Raw genomic sequence first — 20,035 nt, 5'->3', positions numbered from 1 at the left:
TGAAAAGGTTCATAATAGGTAAGTATAGTAAGTATAAATGTGCAAAGCTATGAAATGTAAAAAAAAAAAAAGAACTCTTTCTCTCCCACCCTCTATGGCCCATTTGTTAGATTCAAAAACTATACATGCCATTAACTGGCATTTGTGATGCCATTTCTCAAAATTCATGAAAGCTCCTGCACCTTTTTCGATTGCTCTCAACTAACAAAATAAAGGGCATTTTTCCGGGGGGGGGGGGGGGGGGATGGATGATTTAGAGGGTATTATGAAATGTCGGCCATCTTTTCTTCTTTTAGTTTGGTAATATTCTACCTTTCAAATATATTATTTATAGATTTATATGTAGCCCTGAAATAATTCTCAAATATTTTTCAGGGTTCAACTATCATACTTTTTGGAGTATAAGACACACTTTCCCCCACTTAAAAAGAGGTTGGAAATGTCAGTGAGTTTTATACACCAAATACAGCCATTTTTGGCTTCCTGAAACTTTGCCCCGCACGTCCACTTTTCACCAAAAACGGAGCCGTTTTATGCAAAACTGGGATGCGCAGAGGGTTTGGGATGCCTGCAAAGTGCTGCTGGAAGCTGGGGAGGGCAAAAACGGGATGTGTGGGAGGTTTGGGAGGCTAAAAATGGGCCCATTTTTTGCAAAAACAAGACCATTTGTTGTTATTTTTTGCAAAAATGGGATGTGCAGAGGGTTTGGACTCCTGGAGAGTGCTCCTGGGGACAAGGGAGGGCAAAAACTATTTTTTTTCTTCGAAATCTTGGTGCATCTTATACTCGGTGCGTCGTATAGTCCAAAAAATACGGTAATCTCTTTACAAAAGTATTAAAATTAAAATTGTCTTACAAGTCTGTAATAAATGGCTGTATTTCAAATCTAGGTGGTCTGGCTTGATGTTGAAAGCTTCAGGGGAAACTGTTCTTCTGATTGCCTCCCTAAGCCTTACCACTTCATAAACCTTTCTGGGGAGTTTCCAGATCTTCAAAAGACAACCAAAATATGCCTAGTTACTACTGGATGACCTGAAACTAACAAAAGCCAAGGAATGATGAACTAGGGAGAGGTTGGGTAAAAAATGTACCCTGACTTAAAAATAAAATTAATGTTCTGTCAACCTGAGCAGTCTGAATAATCTAGATGTTGGATTTCTTGTTCACTCTGGAAATATGAGAACATCAGCAATTCTACATTTTTCTTATCAACGAGTCTGCTTTCAGTTGAAGAAAATAAACAGATTTATCCAAACAGCACATATTTAAACCAGGGGGCTAACTATAACAATGACAACGTGAATAGCTTTCAAAATGGGGGCAGATAGCTGTCAATGGTCAGTAGCTATGATGATTATTCACTATTTCAACAATCAGAGGAAGATATCCCTGAATATCAGTTGCTGGAGAATAGAAGAAAGATGGTGTGGGTCACCCATGTCCTGCTTGTAGATTTCCCCAGGATATCTGGATGAGTACCACAGCAATAGAATGTTGGCCTCGAGCTGTTTTAAGGTGATATAGCAGATCTCTTATTATCTTACTACAAGTTCAGACATCACATTGGCTTATGCATCAATGAAATCTAGTGTCTTCTATTTTAAGTATTCTGAAATATTCATGCTGACTCTGAACATGATCCAAGACAACATTTATCTATTTCAATGATTGTTATGTAAATTTTCTAAAAGCTACAGTTAAGAACTTTTCAACTTTGCTACTTACTTCAGTGAAAGATTTCAAGTTTCTAACCACTGATTATAATTTCAGTTTAATAAAGACATTCTTGGGTTGGATTCCCCCCCCCCGCCCAATCGCCCATATGTTCAAACAGAGGCCTATGCCTTTAATTTAAACTAGCTTTGAAAGGCTTCTTTTTGATGACATAGTAAATATTTCTCTTCAACTGTAACTTCTGGTTACCGTTCAGAGATACCACTAAAGTTCATGAAAATACACTCACCCTCATTTCCCTTTCTATGATACTATCTTCAATGGAGAACATTTCAGACACAGGCCTCTCCTTCACCGGCTCTTTCTTGACCCGTTCCTTGACACTTGTGAGGTCTGGCTCAGAGATTGATGGACCAAGGGAAGAGCCATTCATCATGTTCTGATCAGTCCGAGATATGCTAATTGTCCTCGCTGGTCCCGGCCTTGCCACCTTGACTCGAGACACAGCCCGCGGAACGTTATTTATCTGGTCATTCCGCAGAGCTCCATTGCTAACACTTTTCCTGGGACCTGGATACTCAGGAGGAGGTTTGTTAGGTATTCGAGCCAAGGCAGCTTGCAATTGAACGCTATATTCCATGTTTTCATGTAGGGCTGCCATGGAAGGCACAGATTCTGACGCTTCTTCCTCATCTTCACTTTCACTGCTGTGGATCAGCATTGTAGCATCCGAGAAGGTCTTTTTGTGATGGTAGTGAGGGAGCTGCTGAACCTCATGCCCTCTTTGTACCACTTCCTCTGACTGCATCTCATTGCGTAGGGTATTTCTGCGTGGCAAGGGAGCATTTAGGCTTTTTAAAGCCATCGCTTCCATTCCACGCACCATATTACTGATCACTTCCAAACTGTGGCGTTTGTTGATGGCTGCATGATGTTTGGCTGCCATCAGAGGTTCACTAACTTCCTGTAGTGACTGGTGGACGACAGGAGCACTGTCCTCTTGGAAAGTCTTCACTGAAAGCTGCACTTTCCGAGGGACCAGATCAGGACTACTGCCAGTGACATACTTGTGGCGGTGACTTGCTAGATCAGGTGTACTGGTAGCAGGACGTGGACGCGGATAGGGTGGTGGTGGCCTGAAAAGATAGTTCTTCAGTACTTGTGCAGGGCCACATCTTTGATTGTTGGGGAGCTGCATATTGGCCAGCTCTGGAGTGCTAACTGTATGAGAAATGGCACTAGATGTCGGTTTTGCCTGCAAAGCATTCATGGGATTCACTTGCTCAGAATGAGTCATGTGTTTTTTATAAGTGCCTTGAGGCCCATATGCAATGGTATAAGAAGGTCTCTCCTGAATTTCTGGTTGACTGTATACAAGATCTGTGGGTTGGCTGTAAACATGAGTGTTCCCAATGTTGAGGTTCCTCAAAGACTGGCTTTGGCTATCAGTGTGAATCACTCCTCTCTTCATTTGCCTCATTACAGTGTCATAATCTGGGGTTGGCCTATATGAAGGGACAATTATTGCACTGTGTCTATGGCTTGGTATGTAATCTGCTCTCATAATGTCACTTCCAGGGATACTGAGGTTGGAGGACACCGGAGAAGCTTGAACGAAGTTCTGCGAATGGTTGAGAGAGTTCATACTTTGGGCACTGCACACACTGCCATTTGGGACACTGCCGTTCAAATAGCTGAAGTCCATTGCACATCTGTCCAAGCTAGTCTGAGATCTATAGTAAAACATGTCTTCATTTCCATGAAAAATGCTATCTGTGTGTAGGAAAAATAGAAAATAAATGAAAAATACAATGAACAGGCAGATAGAAAAAAGTGATGTAAAAAACATTATTAGGGCTACATCTCAGTTTCGGCCATAGCAGTCCCACCTGCATAAACAAAATCTCGTCACTGATGGCTGTAGAAAAAGAAATCTAATGCAGTTTTGAAGTTCCTCACATTTAGGAATAGCAATGCCAACAAGCACAGAAACTTGGGATCATTGTCTTTTGAATGGAATAAATATTATTATTGTCACTATTCAATAATGTTCTTGTCAGTGCAGAATTCTAATATGGACAACTTGGGAAAGCTTTGTGTGTCAATCCATCTATCCACTCACCCACACATTCAAAAATCTTTTTCCTCCTTTTTAATAGGAATTTTACTCACACAAACATTTTGTACTCTCATCCAAGTACATGCAGGGCTCGTGATTAAAAGTTCGAAGCATAGTGATCATGTATTGCTGACTGCAGTTTTATTCAGAAGTATGACATCACCAAAAAAGTAGACATGATAAGATTTATCTATTGCCCTTCATTTACCTTCATCAACATGTCGATGGGAGGAAGCTCAGAAGAATAATGGTATTTATGTTCAACTTGATAATTTGATTTCAGATGTTCTCTATTCATTCAAGGAAATTTGGGGGTGTGGGTGGGGAGACTGGCAAGAACTTTTGTTCTCAGAAGACCAAATATGAATGATAAGCCTCCTCTGTGATGGCTTCCAAACTGGAAGCCATCTAGAACTCTTGACCACCAGATGTCAATAAGCTCTCTTGAAGTTTTTAGGTCTTCAAAGACTAGCTATGTTTTATTGGAGACCATCATAGAGAAAGAATTGACTGCTTGTTATAATTTTGATTTATTTCAACTGTTGATTTTATAATTTCAAGGGTTATAAGTTTGTCCAGAATCTTCTATAAAAAAACCTGTAAAATAAATAAATAAATTTTCCCTTGGACTCTCTAAGGAGAGATACGAAGGCAAACATAAGGTACTTTTTCTAAACTGTAGCAAAAATAAAGCAACCATCTATTTCCAAACCTTAGGATGGAATCAGAGCTATTTTATTATTTCCACTAGCCTGTTAATATTCCAAGACGTACCTTTTATCTATCTCTTCAATTTTAGATTTTAATACACTAGGAATGTCATTGCTAAATAATTCTTATCAATGAATCATTTACTTACTTACTTCACTTTCTCTGCCATTCAGTTCATGTATTAGCCAGATCACCAGTAACCCTTCCATGAGAAAGGGAGATATGACTACACAGTAGGTAAAAAAACTATGGCTGTCAACCAGAAAGGCTCCATTTCAATCCGGCAACTATTATTAACTATGTACCTGGCCAATGAGACAAATACAAACACTGAGACTGCTGAGTCAAGCTAGATGTTTGGATTTGGAATGGCAAAACTTGGATGCAAACCTATTTTGGAAAGAGGATGCATATATTGAACAAAGATGAAAGTTCATTTAATTCTGCCCTGTCTTCAGCCAATTGCTCAAATATGTTATAGAAACCTCATGAAGAAAAATGCCTATCCTTATCATAGTGCAAAAAAAAAAAAAAGCTTGATATTGTAAATTCCTTTTTAAAAAGTATGCACTGTATCTGATGTTGTTGCTATCATTCCCATTCCCATCACTAACCTTGTGAATTGTGAGTTTCAGTGTAATGTTCTCCGCATTGGACATGCACAGGAGGCATAATAAAGGTGTGTTGCCTTGGCTAAAAAGTGAAGTAAAATAAAACATACACATTGGACAGTTACTTACTGCATTTTTTTTGGTAATCTGTCTATAATAGCAATAGCACTTAGCCTTATATACCACTTCATAGCGCTTTACAGCCCTCTCTAAGCGGGTTACAGAATCAGCCTATTGCCCCCAATAATCTGGGTCTTCATTTTACCAACCTCAGAAGGATGGAAGGCTGAGTCAATCTTGAGCCTACTGAGAATCAAACTGCTGGCAGCTGGCAGTCAGCAGAATTAGCCTGCAGTACTGCATTTTAACCACTGCGCCACCACAGCTCTTTTTACAAAACGGTTTATTACAACAGTTTGTATTTGGAGCAACTCTAGAGTATTCCGTGTCTCTTGAGTTCAGCACTCATGGCAAGATATTTACCAAAGATGATCTGCTCCATGTGGGCCGCCGTCTGATAGGGGGAGGAGAATTTGATTGTCTGTGGGGAAAAGATGGAAATGATTCTTAATCATTGTAATTCTGTAAAATACAGAACATGTATTCTTATGCAAGTGGAATAAAAAGACTGTTACATAATGGCAGTTATTATCTGTTTTGAAATGGATATGAAAATATATGTACTAAAGCACTAGAGAGTATTATTTATAAAGGCATTAACATTTAATATCATACATGCCCTTAAAAAAACATTTATTTAAACCTGAAAATGCAGACAATAAATTCAATAGAACCAAACCAAACTATCAGTTAATTTGATATTGTTTAGGCCATATTTTCTCCAATTATAGCTCTCCAGACCTGTTTAACCACAACTTCTGTCATTTCCTTTAGTGAGGTGATGAGCATTATAGGTCCAAGATATGAAGGGCACCAAGTTGGAGAAAGCCAGTTTTGGAAAGGGAATTTAAAAAAAGATAACAGTAAGAGCATAACAAATCACCCAACAAGATAAAGGCACTCACAGGCTAAGAGAGAAACAAGCAGGTAAATGGAATTTCATGTTAAAATAGTAAGAAGCAGGTGGGAGGTGGGAGAAAGAACAAAGAGGCACAAAATAAAAAAAACAAATTCACAAGGTACAGTAGAAATAAAGTGCTTACGTGCAGAAAGGAAAGGTGGAATTCCTCATCTTACATTTTCTGATCTGGTAAATGATGTGATGTGCAATTAGAAAATACCCACTCATACCTGCCTCCATACAAATTGCAAACAGCAGATGCAAAAGATAAAGATATGGAAAACTTCAAGCTAGAAATAATAGATCTTGGGAACTAATGCTATTAACCCAACCAACATATTCTTTTATTAAATTCTGAAAACACTCTGACCACTTTCCAGACAAGACTCCAAAGGCAGTTGACAACAAAAGTAGAATTTGAAAAAAAGTAAAAAAATAAAATAAAAATCAAACAACACTACATCAATAAAACAAGAATATCAACATCTCACATGAAACACAATTCTTCCAGCTTCACAAATAATCTCTAGATCAGAGCTGTCAAACTCGTGGCCCGGATGCATCATGCGCTGGCCACGCCTATGCCCGGTTTAGCAAAGGGGCAAAAAGTTGTGATACGTCATGTGACAACATGGATTTGACACCCCTGCTCTAGATCATCATGTTCCCACCCAAAGGAAGAAAATCCTGAATGCTAAAAAATTCACGTGTAAGAATAAAAACCCTAGCTTTCATACTCGGATGGCCAGGACACCTAGAATAAAATGAATGGGAGAGGAGAGGGGCTGAAAATGGGGTCGATCTATCAGCAGTTTCTCTTTTGCTCTTCCCTCAGTCATCTCATGCAAAATTTACACCCACTCCCCATTTGTGGTAACTCAAATCTGGATCAAGACACCACACATTTTATATTACATTTTTTTTTATTAAAGATGCACCGAAAGAAACCTTCAAGAACTTTCAACCACTACAAAGAGTGCCAAGGTTTTAGCCAAGAAAACGCAAAAAACTTGCTTTTGGAGTATAGATATCTGTGCTTCTACCTTCATTTGAATTCTGTGGATGAACTATAACCTGGTCCTGCTCTTCTATCTCTGTCCATCAGTTACTGGCATACAGTAACTGGCATTATTTTCATTGAGGCATTAGGGGTTTTTTCCTTTCATGGTGGCAACTTTTATGGAAATTAGGTCACCGTGTAGTTCTACGTGATTGAAACTCATTAAGTCATCCTTCCTTATCTTCCAAAGCTTAAAGATACAGGACAGTAAACACAAAACCAATGCAAACGTTACTTCTTTCCCCCTATCACATTTCTAGAAAATATTTGCCACTGCAGGAAGCCTGCTATTTCTTATCATGCTGTCTTCCTATACCATCATTGATTTTATTTTCTCTTTCTGAAACTGGCTATAGGTGGTTGTGCTTTGTAATAAAAGGACAGTTGTTATACACTGCTATCTGTCTGATTACTGCAATGAAAATAAAAACAAAGGGTGCAAAGCTAAAAATAAAGTATCCAATTGTGTACAATGTTTTGATGTGATTTAGGTTTTAACCATAAGCGTTATACTTCCTACTTTCTCTGACTTCTCAGACTAGAATCAGGAAGAACCAGGTTCTAATTCATCCTCAACCATGGAAGCTCACAATGGGACTTTGGGCCAGTCTCACTCCCTCAAAGCAAAACTATTTTGCTGGTTTATAGTTGTGAGAACAGATAGGATAAAGGTGCATTTACTATATATCCTGTGTAGAAGACAAGATATAAATCTAATAAATATTTCAATTAGCATGCCAATATTGTCATGTAAGAAACACCCAGTTATAAAAGCTCCACAGATGATAAATACTGGTAGGACAGATATGGCAGTTCAATTTGTAAGCCAGGTTGTAAAGTCAACCATGATTTCCTCTTAGTCATATTTTAACTAATTAAACCCTAGAACACTGTTTGTTAATCTTAGGCATTTTAAGATGTATGGGCTTCAACTTCCAGAATTCCCCAGTTAGCATTGCCCTAAAGTTTCTGAGTCAACCTTGAGTTGGTGAGACTCGAACTGTGAAGTGCTGGCAGTCAGCACAATTAGCCTGCAATACTGCATTCTAACCACTGTGCCACCCATGGCTCAGATGCACAAGCTGCTGGGGCATTGCAAGCAAAAAAAGCACTGAGTAACTCCTGTAAGGCACTTTTACACAGGTTGACTTAGAAAGCAAATCTAGCATGGGAACTAAAGTCCAAATATCTGAAAGGCACCTATTTGTTTATCTTTGATTATTTCCTCCATTCAATCTCTTAGATAAACAGTGATAGATCAGTGATTTCACAATAGCTAAACACTTGAGTTTGGGCACAGATGTGCATCTCAAGAATCCCTCTTTCAAACATCTTACATGACATTAATCCACTTCCACGTCTGTGGCAAAAAACAAACAAAATAAAAATCACTGTAATCTAGTGGTTATCCAAATTTACAAAGCCCTGATCAGAGCAAATGAAACATCTAATACAACAGACTATTTAAATGGCCCATGCTTCAGACGTCACATTATTATACTGACACCTCTGATACAGGCTATTTGTATTCCTGAGACCAGAGTGACATAACTACCGGCAAGAAAATGCAGCTTACGTACCCATAGGAAAAATGGGAGTTCAACACAGACCACAATCTGTATAAAGTGGCAGTAAGTTTTTCTTCTCCACTCCAACGCAAAGGAATATTTGCCATGGCAAGTTAATATGAAGGAAGATAGAGGACAGAAAGCTTAAAACCAAGGAGAGATGAATATGCAGTATAGATGGGGATAGCTATAAATCAGAAAGAAACCAACAGAAAACCTGAACATAATAGTCTTTGGCATGAGCTGCTGGTTGCTTATTCCATAAATGACAGCAACACTAAAAAACACTTCCTCCAAGTGGAACCAGGAGGACAAAGCAAGTTTCTGGAAACCAATTTTCTCATTCTGGTTTGTTAACCAAAGTCAAGTTAGAAATTGAAAAGTCCTACGGGGCTTGCCAATAATTTATAAAGCCTTGTACAAATGTCTAAACCTAAACGGTAGATTTTAGACTACAGTGGGAAACACCTGATTTTCATGCCGTTCCTTCTCATCTGTTTCATTTCAAGCATTCTTTGACTGTCTTTCAATGAGAGATTTCCAAGACATCTACAAAAAAGAATGTTTCCTCTTTTTTTGTATCTCTGGCATACCCATGAAGAAAACACATTACGACTAGAGTTATAATCTTTGATTCTGCTATATGGGCAATGAGCAGATGGAGAATAAATAATACAATGGCCTCAAACAGACAAACAAACAAACCCATGACAAATACATAAATAACCTAATCCAAAAACACGACCACTTGACATTTATTGCAGCCAGCCAGAATTTCTCAAAGATATGTACTTACTCTGTGCAGATTTTGTTTTGTTTGTAAAACTTGTGCTTCGCAGCAAAGAGCCGTGAAATGTACTTGGCATTTTCAAGGTCATCCTTTTAAAGCAGAAAAGGTGGGAGGGAGAGAACAGGGAAAAAGAAGGGAAGAATAACACTGAATTTCACTGGGACAAACATAACAAAGAGTTATATAACACTGACCATGTTCCTCTGAAATATTCAGTAGGGAGAATGCTTTGCAGAAAAATATATACAAAAATCCCAAGTTTAGCATCATTCAAGTTATCGTAGATCAGGGATACTAGTGCAATCGTGCCATACCATCTGGCTCCAAAACTGGGCTAAAGAATAAATAAGGCTGCTGCATTATTAAACTTTAGCAGGTCTTTGCCAGTTCTGTGGCTCAGAAGTGAATGCAATTGGCTCAAAGTTTCCCAAAGGCAGAGCAGTATGAAAATGGAGAGAACAAGTTTCTCTAAACTAGGAAATTTATACATTGGGGAGATCAGGTTCAATCAGCATGTAGCCACTGGCCTGCTGAATCTGGCCACTTCTGACCAGCTGATGGTCACTGCTCAATGGGAGACTGCTAACAGATAGCTGGCACTGCCCTCTTCAGCCCTCATTCCATTCATTTACTGTCAGCCAACTGCCCAGTACAAAGCCCCCACCTCAATCAGTAAATACATAACTAATTTTGGGTTACAGTTTTAGTGCAAAATTCAACTTAAAGGGCCTTTTGAAATAAAAGGGATGTGGATACCTTTTATTCTAATTTAATACTTCAAAAAGTCATGAACTTCCAAGCTGTTAAAGCCAAATGTAAAGGGAGAAAATGCCTATTTAACTGAGTGCCCCCCCCTTTTTTCAAACTTTATTTAAAAGAGCCTTGCTGGTGCAATGGTTAGAATGCAGAATTGAGGGCTATCTCTACCCACAGCCTGGAGTTTGATCCTGATGGGCTTGAGGTCGATTCAGCCTTCCATGAGGTCAGTAAAATGAGAGCACAGATTGTTGGGGTAATATGCTGACTTTGCAAACAGCTCAGAGAGTGCTGTAAAGCACTATGGGGTGGTATATAACTCTAAGTGCTATTGCTATTATTTGGTAGGTTAGTGCAATACCAATTTGTATTATAGCTTCTCTCCAAAGATAAATTGGAGATAGCGAGACTTTTTCAATTTTGCTACATCTGGTTAACATCCCTGGAAGAAGGCTACTGCTCTCTATCATACAGAATACCTAGGTGTTGTAAATATTCATGAGAATGAAGTGGAAATTCCCACTTGAGTGGAAGATCTCTCTCTGAAAAGGAACGGACAAGATGCTTTGCTTCTGTGGAACCATCAGTCTACTCAAGAAATAAGTTCTAAGAATTGCCACATTTTCTTGTTGCTTTATTGCAATCTATCACTGGGCTCAGGATACGTCACTTTTATCATTATTAATTATGATTCTGAGACTGATCTTTTATCATTTGCCTACCGTATGAAATAGTACAGTTTCTTCTTTGTTAACCAATTCTACAACAATTGAAGACTTGTTGTGTGTTATGTTTCCAATATCATTCCACCTATAGAAAAAATAACGTGGTTTTAAACAGGGTAATTTCACTGTAAAAATATTTAATTTGGCTATCCATTACGTAAGTATTTAATTTGTCAATCCATTACACACACATACACACACACACACAGAAATTTGATCCTCCTCTCTCTCTTTTTTGAAATATTTAAATGTTTGCTTTCCTTTGGCAAAGAGATTATTTCATCTTACTGAATATGCAAGAGCTATTACCGGTATTTTTTGGAGTATAAGATGCACCAAGATTTTGAAGAGGCAAATAAAAAAAAAAGTTTTTGCACTCTGCAGACCTCCCCAAAATGCCCCCTTTTTCATGAAAAGGGGCCCGTTTTTTGTCAAAAAAAGGACATGGATAGCCTTTAGGAGGCTTATAGAGTGTTTCTGGAGGCAAAAATGGGCAAAAACGGCCTGTTTTTTTGCTCATTTCTGCCCTCCTCAGTCCCCAGGAGCACTCTGGAAGCCTTCTAAAGGATGTACATGGCCATTTTTTCAAAGGGGGCAGGGTTTCAGGAGGCAAAAAATGCTGTATTCAGTGTATAAACCGCACTCCGATTTTCTCTCTCTTTTTGAGGGAAAAAGTGTGCCTTATACTACGAAAAATACGGTACTTTTCAGAATTACCACCCAGCATTCCCTAAACTCATGGGGGACATGAGTGCTATAACTATTTAAATAAAGAAAGTTGACATAAGCTACATGTTCAGAATATTTGTTTAATTACAAGAAGAAATATTCATAAATCATTTAATTGCTCTAGATATAATTATGAATCCAGGTAATTTTATTGCATGTACAGTGAAATCACAAATCTTGATCCTTTCAGAAGCAAAGATAAGCAAATGGAAATCTAAGTGTGTTTTTATGGTTGTTAGGCTTCTTGAAGGAAAAAAAAATAACTGAAGGACAAAGGAAACATAAATAAGATCTGGTATATTCATTTTTAAAGATTATGTTTTTTCTCTGTGTATAAACTATGACTAATAACAAGCTAATTATCCAAAGAACACAAACACAATATAAGCAACTGTATTATTATAAGCAAAGCACTTTGGATTCTCATTGATTTCAGTGGCTAAAATCTAAATCATAATATATACAAAACCTGTTGGATTAGATCAATTGGTTATCAAGTCAAGTATGATGCTTCCCCTATGCATCATAATCATAATATATACAAAACCTGTTGGATTAGATCAATTGGTTATCAAGTCAAGTATGCTGCACAGTATAAGGGAAATTACACTTCCCTACATTGTTACCCCCTACCTAAACCAACCCAAAGTTTCAAATGCATTTTGATCTAGTTTTGGTCAGATCAAATGCAAAATCCCTTCAATCTTACTTTTACCTGTAGTTCACTGTGGATCTTCCCATTGGGTTCTTTAGAAAAATCCCCATGCAGAAAATTCCAAGATGAAAGTCATTTCCTTGATTGTCCTGCACAGAAAGTTAAAATGTACATCAAAATAACTTTAGCTCAAATTCTAATCTCTGAAAATGTAGAGATTCCAATCGTTTGATTAAAACTGCTACACAGTTCCAGATTTTACTAGCAGTCACTTGCATCAGATATTTGTTGGCTTGAATTTTCATATAATGTTGATAAAACAGATCAGTGGGAGAAATACTGGCCTTGCATGTCATGTTGAAAATAAGTCTGGAAATGGCTTGCTTTTTTTTTCTTTTAAAAGCATCTGAGAAACATTGCTGGAGCTATAGTGCATCAGAATTGGATTATAAGTAGTCCTCGACTTACAACAATTTGTTTAGTGACCGTTCAAAGTTACAAAGGCACAAAGAAACACGAAAAAGTGGCTTAAGATTGACCCTCACATTTATGACTGTTGCACATCCCCATGATCACGTGATCAAAATTTGGATGTTTGGAAACGAGCATGCATCTACAAAGGTTGCAGCATCCCGGGGTCATGTAATTGCCACTTGCAACTTTCTCAGTCAGTTTCCAATAAGCAAAGCCAATGGAGGAAGCTGAATTCACTTAACAACCATGGGATTTATTTAACAACTATAGTAATTCGCTTATGAAATTGCCTCGCTTAACAACAAAAATTCTGGTCTCAACTGTGCTCGTAAGTCAAAAACTACCTCTATTGATGAAGCTCAAATCATTTTTTTTCCCTCATGGCCCCAATTTATGTAAGTAGCCCATACACCTTATGTTTTGGCATCTCTCTCTTTGGTCTTGTGTAGCTCTGCAGTGGCGCATGCTTTGGCACTACCATAAATGTCAGTCGCCAATCATAATTACCCCAAAAATGATAAAACGTACATCACAACTTCCCAATTCAAGCCCCAATCTTTTGCCCTTATGGCACAATTTTGTGTAAAAAGGATGGAGCTCTTTTTGTGCTAAGAGTTTTGTCACTTGTCCCCTTCTCTTTCCTGAGCTCTTGCCAAATATCACTCATGCGAAGCAGAATAGAAATTTTGTTACAGAATTTGCTTGCTAGAGAACAGAATTTAAAATCTCCTGTACATCTTGCATTTGGTCAGTCAGCTAAAAGTTGAATGTGGAATGGGAGAGGAGGTGCTAATTTCTACCCTTTACTGCAAAAAGTCATTAACTTTGATGCAGACTGTCACAAGATCCAAACCACAGGAGCTACCCAAAATGTTTATTTACTTCTATCCCTCCAAGCTATTTTGAGAATTGTCCTGATTCTTTCTATCAGCTGCAGCAGAAACAGGATTGATCTTGAGCTAAGATGTGCCTTAGGGTAGAAATGGAATTGCCCATAGCACATAAAGCAATGGCATGGTTCCATAGCCAACACAAGGAGGGGAAAATGTGTTTCCTAAAGCTACAAAAAGCAATAATTTGAATTATTCTGTATGCATGCAATAATTATTATTGCTACAGGGTAAAAATGTGTGAATTATCAAAGGGGAAAAATCATATTAAGAAGATTATTACAGGAAAAAAAGTACAAAGGGAAAATACTGATTGATTTTTTAAAAAAAAAACGTGCAAGAATGTTAATTTTATTTTACACACACACACACACACACACACACACAGCGTACATAGCTCCACTTGCATGAGTGACAGGCACTCTTCTCTCGCGTTCACAGCTGCATCACTGAAGTATGATTTCAATCTGAATTTCCCTAGACAAAGTCTGGTACCTTAATCACAACATGTTAAGTCTCAAAGGTAATAGCAGAGATTGCAACAGGATTGGTCCCAAGCCCTAAACAGAAACAGAAACTTTTCATCCCTTCGTCCTCCTCCACTAATAATCATCTATTCAGTTGTTTTTACTTCATCAATATAGTATAAGCCCTCATTCCTTACCTTCACAGGAAAACTGTCCTGCCCAAATCCATCTAGTCGTTCCACTTCCCTGATGTAAAGCAATTCTGCTTCTGCTGCAGAAAGGTTGCTGCAAATAAAATTAACAGAAATATCATACAGGGTTATTGAAAAGGCCAAAGATTTTAACATCCTCTTTGCTTTGAATTTATTTTCTTAATCAATTTACATGGCTGCTCATCTTACAAGGGTGACTGTGGACAGCTAACTTTTTTTTTTTTAAAAAGCCCTCTCATAATATAAAAAGAATAAAAAAATTGGTAACAGCTTTTGGGGACAACATACAAGTAATCATTATCAAATTGTATTGGATAATTACAATATTCATGTATCTTCTGTCCATCAGCTTATCCAAATATTGTGAACACATGCTAAATCTGAGCAAAATCAAAGGAAATACTATAAGAGTGCAGATGCATGTAACCCAGTTTCAAGATGTCATTGAGTTAACTTCTATATAAGCTAAACGAGTATTTCAGTGTACTATGTGCCATTCATTCAGCAAATAGCTTTAGGCAGTCTACCACTTTACCCTATCACCTTATTAACAAAACATGTACTTCCCTTATAATCAGTAATTTGCATGAAAATTGACTAAAATCAGAAATGTTCAGCCAAAACAGGTCCCTATCACAGCAAAATTAATGATTTGCCCCAGAGTGGCCAAATACCTTTGAGAAATCTTGCAAGAAGAGCATCAGAAAAACTCTATGCCCTCATTGTTTCTTCCCTTAATCTTTTACAAGACTCATTTAACTAACATGACTGACATGGGAACAGACATTCTTTTCTTGAGACATGAAGTTCCAATCCACATAAAGTTACTACGTACATTAGAAAAATAGTTAATTGTAAGACATAGCCTATTGATTAAATAATAATTTATATTGACAGCAATGAAATATTAATAATTTGGGAATCAAACCTATGATTTCTGTGTTCCTGGACTACCTTCTGAATCAATTCTTCCAAAATGGCTTCATTTTGAACCAAATCCTGCAAAATAAAATGATAACAAAGAACTCTGTTTATTATGGATAAAGGAATTCAAAGAATCAATGCCTTTAATTTGCTTTTATTTATGTATTTAGACAATTTGCATGCCCCCTTAATCACACAGCGATTCTAAATGGCGTTAAAAGATCAAGAAAATAACAGTTACAAACAAAATGGAACAGACTCACTAAAAGAGTACAGGCTGTACAAAGGGGAGGTTAACAACACACGCTATTCCTCACAAAACTATCATAAGGGAGTCTCAAAGATACTTTTTTCAAGAGGCAACTGGACGTTCTAGTTTTTCTTTGAAGACATAATGCTTTTCATCCAATAAGTTTCTTCAGCTGAAGAAGAGCTGAAGAAGCTTCTTGGATGAGAACTGAAACGTTTCCAAAGAAAAACCAGAAACTCCAGTTGCCTCTTGAAAAAAGCATCTTTGGGACAACCATGACCTGGATGAAGAATCTCCATAGATTTCATAAGGGAGCAGAGCCCTCTTATGCTACCCAAGTCTTTACAGAAGCCCAAATGTCAGGGCCATATTGATCTCAACACCCTGTTCCACAGCACTGCTACAGAGAGAAAGCATGTCACCTAAAACCCACAAGGCAAAGTGCTTCACATCTGGTTCCTGGCATGCCAAATCACAGTCCTGTAAGTAACCAAAACCCAAGCTATAAAGGGCTTTATGAATTAAACAAATATCCAAAATTCCACCCAGAAACCCACCAGTAATCAGCAAAGTTCATAGGAAAATGGTATTATGTGGATGAAATGAGAAAAGTCAGTAACTGCTCATGAGACTGCCTTTTGATTGAACCAGCTGTAGTTTCCAAGTAGTCTTCTCCCCATCCAGATTCATCGCCTCCATGCAAAATCTCCACAGCATCATTTATTCAGCTTAGAGTTGAGATGGAAAATTGTGTATCCTATGCATATTGGTGTTAACTTTGTTCCAGTAGATCAGGAGTGTCAAACTCAAGGCCCATTGGCCATATCCAGCCCACAGGGTGCTTAGATCTGGCCTGTGGGCTCACCCTGAGAACAACAAAGGACCAGCCCGTGGCGCCTCTGCCAGCGAAAATGCAGCCCAGGAGGGCCGCATACAGCCTCCCCAGGCTCTGTTTTCACTGGCAAAGGCTGCAGGAGGCTGTAAGGATTGAAAACGGAGCCCCTGCAGGCCGTGTGCGGCCTCCCCAAGCTCCATTTTCACTGACAGGAGGCTGATGGAGGCTGTCACAGCTGAAAACAGAGCCTCGATGAATAAAATGGAGCTGGTCACGCCTCCCCAGCATCAAACATAACCCTCAATGAAATTGAGCGGCCCTCAATGAAATTGAGTTTGACACCTATGCAGTAGATAATCTTGCCCAGCAGCCTTTTGTGTATGTTCAATAGGACTGCTTATTCAAATATAACATCTTATGCCAAGTTTATGAAAATAAAGTTTACGGGCTTCATTTCTGTGTTGGAACAAAGAAGTTCAAGTTTTAAGGAAACTTTACTGCAATCAATTATTGGTTTGTGTAACTGTCTTTCATTTGCTCCCAAGAAACAAAATGATTCAGTTACATACTCTAACACAGTTACAATAAATCAAACTTTCTAATACATCAGGATCCATTTGGGAATGGTAGAAGAGTGAAGAAAATATTCAAATATTCAAAAAGTTAGAAGAGGAAAAACTTAAACAATACAAACAGGTCTACAAACTAACTGAGCAAACATGAACTGTATCACTTCAATGCAAGGGGCAAAGAGCTCTTCCTTGAACAAAATGCTGAAGATAAACTCATCTTTCCTGATAAACATTTTATGAAGGCATCAGAAAATCTTACTCCACAAATAACTAAGACAGACACTTTAAAGTTAGCCATACATTTGAAAGCCATCTGATTTTAAATAACTATGTACTTATTTGTACCCCAAAACAATCTTTAAAGCAGTGTTTTTTCAAAGTGGGCAACTTTAAGATGTATGACTTCAACTCCCGTAATTCATTAATCAGTATGCTCCCAGTTCTGGGAGTTGAAGTCATGCATTTTAAATTGCATGACTGTGAAAATCAGACAAAGGCAGAAGGAAATCAATGTACTTTAAAACCAGTCCTCTTAAGCCATGCTTGTTGCAAGGCAAACCAGCAACTGCTATCCCAAGGCATTAACCATTTTACTGGGAAAACAGGAAATTGCTTTAAATCATCTCATATGGTTGGCCCAAATAGCTCAATAGAGATTTCAGATTTGAGATTTATTAGATTTATATGCCGCCCTTCTCCCAAGGACTCAGGGCGGCGTACAACAATTAAAAGAAACACATAATATAAAAGTTTAAAAAAATTAAATGAAATATCCCAAACCCAATTAAAATTGACAATACATTTTTTTGCTGGAAAAGCCAACTTTTTAGGGCGCGTCGGAAGGTCTGTACCAGTCTTCTCTAATCTGGCATGCTCTAGTATGACAGAAATCTTGGCAGATTCTAACTATCCAAAATATACTAGATTGCAGAATACTAATTTGCAGATCTCCAGAACTTTGAAGAGGGTCTTTCTCAGCTGTACTTAATAGAGGTGAAGGACTAGAACCTGGCAATTGTTCTCGCTAGTTTGTAAACAATGCTCCTGCACATGATAATTTATTTCTAAAACTAAATATATCCTACAGTAAAAAAGCACAAAAAATTATAATAGCTTATTAATAGTGAACTGACTAGAACTTCCAACATTGGGGGGGGAGAGGAGGAGAGAATGTGGAAGATATTTTTTTAATTGCTGGCCATATATGACCAAAAGTACTGCAATATATGTTATTTGGAAGATGTCATACCTGTATTATTTACTAACCATAGGGCAGTGGTGGCGAACCTTTTCAGCACCGAGTGCCCAAATGGAAAGTGTGCTAATGTGTGTGCACTGTAGCACTGGAAAAGGGCATTAGTTCTTACCTGAGACGCCTCTTCTCATAGGGTGGAAGCAGGCTGGGTTAACCTTCATCCACTCATCGCAAGGACTGAGTCTGGTAGTTGTTAAGCCACGCCCCTGTTGCTAGGCAGACCCAGCTTTTAACGAAGAAATTCCAGACCCAGTGCATCATCCGTCTCAGTCGTGATGTACATGTAGTCTGGCCATAGATATGAATATTTCTGCTGAGGTGTCTAATGCAGAGGTCAGTCACATAAGTCAATCACATGAACGCCAACATCAAGGCAGGGCAAAACGGCCCATTTTCGAACCAGTTCCGTGCAGGGAGGGGCTGGATGCTGCCTCCACTCTATGAGAAGAGGCGTCTCAGGTAAGAACTAACGCCCTTTCTCCATAGTGGTAGAGGCAGCATCCAGGTTGGGACGTACCAAAGCTGTCCCTGTCCCAGGGAAGGTCTAAGACTGGTTCAGTGAATTCTCAGCCCTAACTACAGATTGTAGCACCCTGCGGCCAAAGGCTGCATCTGCAGATGCAAAGGAGTCCAGTTTGTAGTTCTTGATAAAGGCCGACGGAGTGACCTAGGTTGCTGCCCTGCATATCTCCTGCAAGGAGGCCTGAGCAGCCCAGGCCACCGAGGTGGCCGCACTCCTTGTAGAATGTGCGGTAATTCTACCTGGCACCTGTGAGGATTGGGACTGGTACACCAAAGAAATACAGGCCCTCAGCTACCTGCCTATGGTAGAAGAAGTAACTCTAGTGCCCAAGGAAGCCGGCTGGAAAGAAACAAAGAGAGTCTCAGATCTTCAAAATTCAGGCGTATGTTTCAAATAAATCTTGAGAGCCCTCCTTACGTCCAAGGTATGCCACTTGTGTTCCAACAGGTGAACAGGACGGGGACATAAATTGGGCAAAATGAACTCCTGAGCTTGAGGGAAACAGGAACACACCATGGGGACGAAGGAAGGGTCCAGTTGTAAGACCACACAATCTTGATGAAAAACGCATAAGTCCTCCCTGGCTGATAGTGCCTGCAATTTTGAAATCCTCCGAGCAGAGGTAATGGCCACCAGGAAGGAGACCTTTAAGGTCATGAATCTGAGAGGAACATCCCTCAGAGGTTCAAATAGAGCCCTAGACAAAGCTTCGAGGACTTTGAGTAAATCCTAGGAGGGATATCTGTGAACCGCAGGAGGCTTGAAATTGGACGCCCCTTTAAGGAAACGGCACACTGTAGGCAGTTGGGACAACAAAGGGGAACTCCAACATGTCAAAACAGATGAGACAGCTGCCACCTATCGCCGGATGGTGGTGAGGGCTAACCCTTTATCCAAGCCATCCTGTAGAAACTCCAGAACGTGAGGGATTGTGGCCTTAGTAGGTTCTAATGTCTTATCAGAACACCAGGAGCAGAAATATCTCCAGGTGGCATCATAGATTCTGTTGGTGGATGGTCACCTAGCGGCCTGACTCGTCTTTATGATCCTGGAGAAGAAATTGTCCCCCTTAGGACGCCCCACTCAAGCGCCAGGCAGTCAACTGGAGCCATTGAGGATCCGGGTGTTCCAGTGACCCCTGTCCCGAGGGATCCTCTAGGGTCTGTCTACCGAGAGTATCCATAGGTCAGCGAACCAAGTCCTGCGTGGCCAGT

General features: G+C 39.0%; 1 protein-coding gene across 1 annotated transcript in view; it reads right to left on the bottom strand.

The window, feature by feature from the left end:
- Positions 1-20,035, bottom strand: part of PTPN14 (protein tyrosine phosphatase non-receptor type 14) — a 132,874-nt gene that overhangs the window by 16,993 nt on the left and 95,846 nt on the right. Inside the window, exons 6-13 of the mRNA XM_032217033.1 lie at positions 15,391-15,461; positions 14,448-14,535; positions 12,480-12,568; positions 11,033-11,120; positions 9,561-9,643; positions 5,599-5,656; positions 5,119-5,197; positions 1,964-3,447 (exon numbers count right to left, since the gene is read on the bottom strand). Of these exons, the coding sequence (XP_032072924.1) occupies positions 1,964-3,447; positions 5,119-5,197; positions 5,599-5,656; positions 9,561-9,643; positions 11,033-11,120; positions 12,480-12,568; positions 14,448-14,535; positions 15,391-15,461 (2,040 nt within the window). The remainder of the gene's footprint in view (positions 1-1,963; positions 3,448-5,118; positions 5,198-5,598; positions 5,657-9,560; positions 9,644-11,032; positions 11,121-12,479; positions 12,569-14,447; positions 14,536-15,390; positions 15,462-20,035) is intronic.

This window comes from Thamnophis elegans, chromosome 4 (assembly GCF_009769535.1).
Source record: "Thamnophis elegans isolate rThaEle1 chromosome 4, rThaEle1.pri, whole genome shotgun sequence".
Taxonomy (NCBI): domain Eukaryota; kingdom Metazoa; phylum Chordata; class Lepidosauria; order Squamata; family Colubridae; genus Thamnophis; species Thamnophis elegans.
This window is presented reverse-complemented; position numbering and strand designations above follow the sequence as displayed.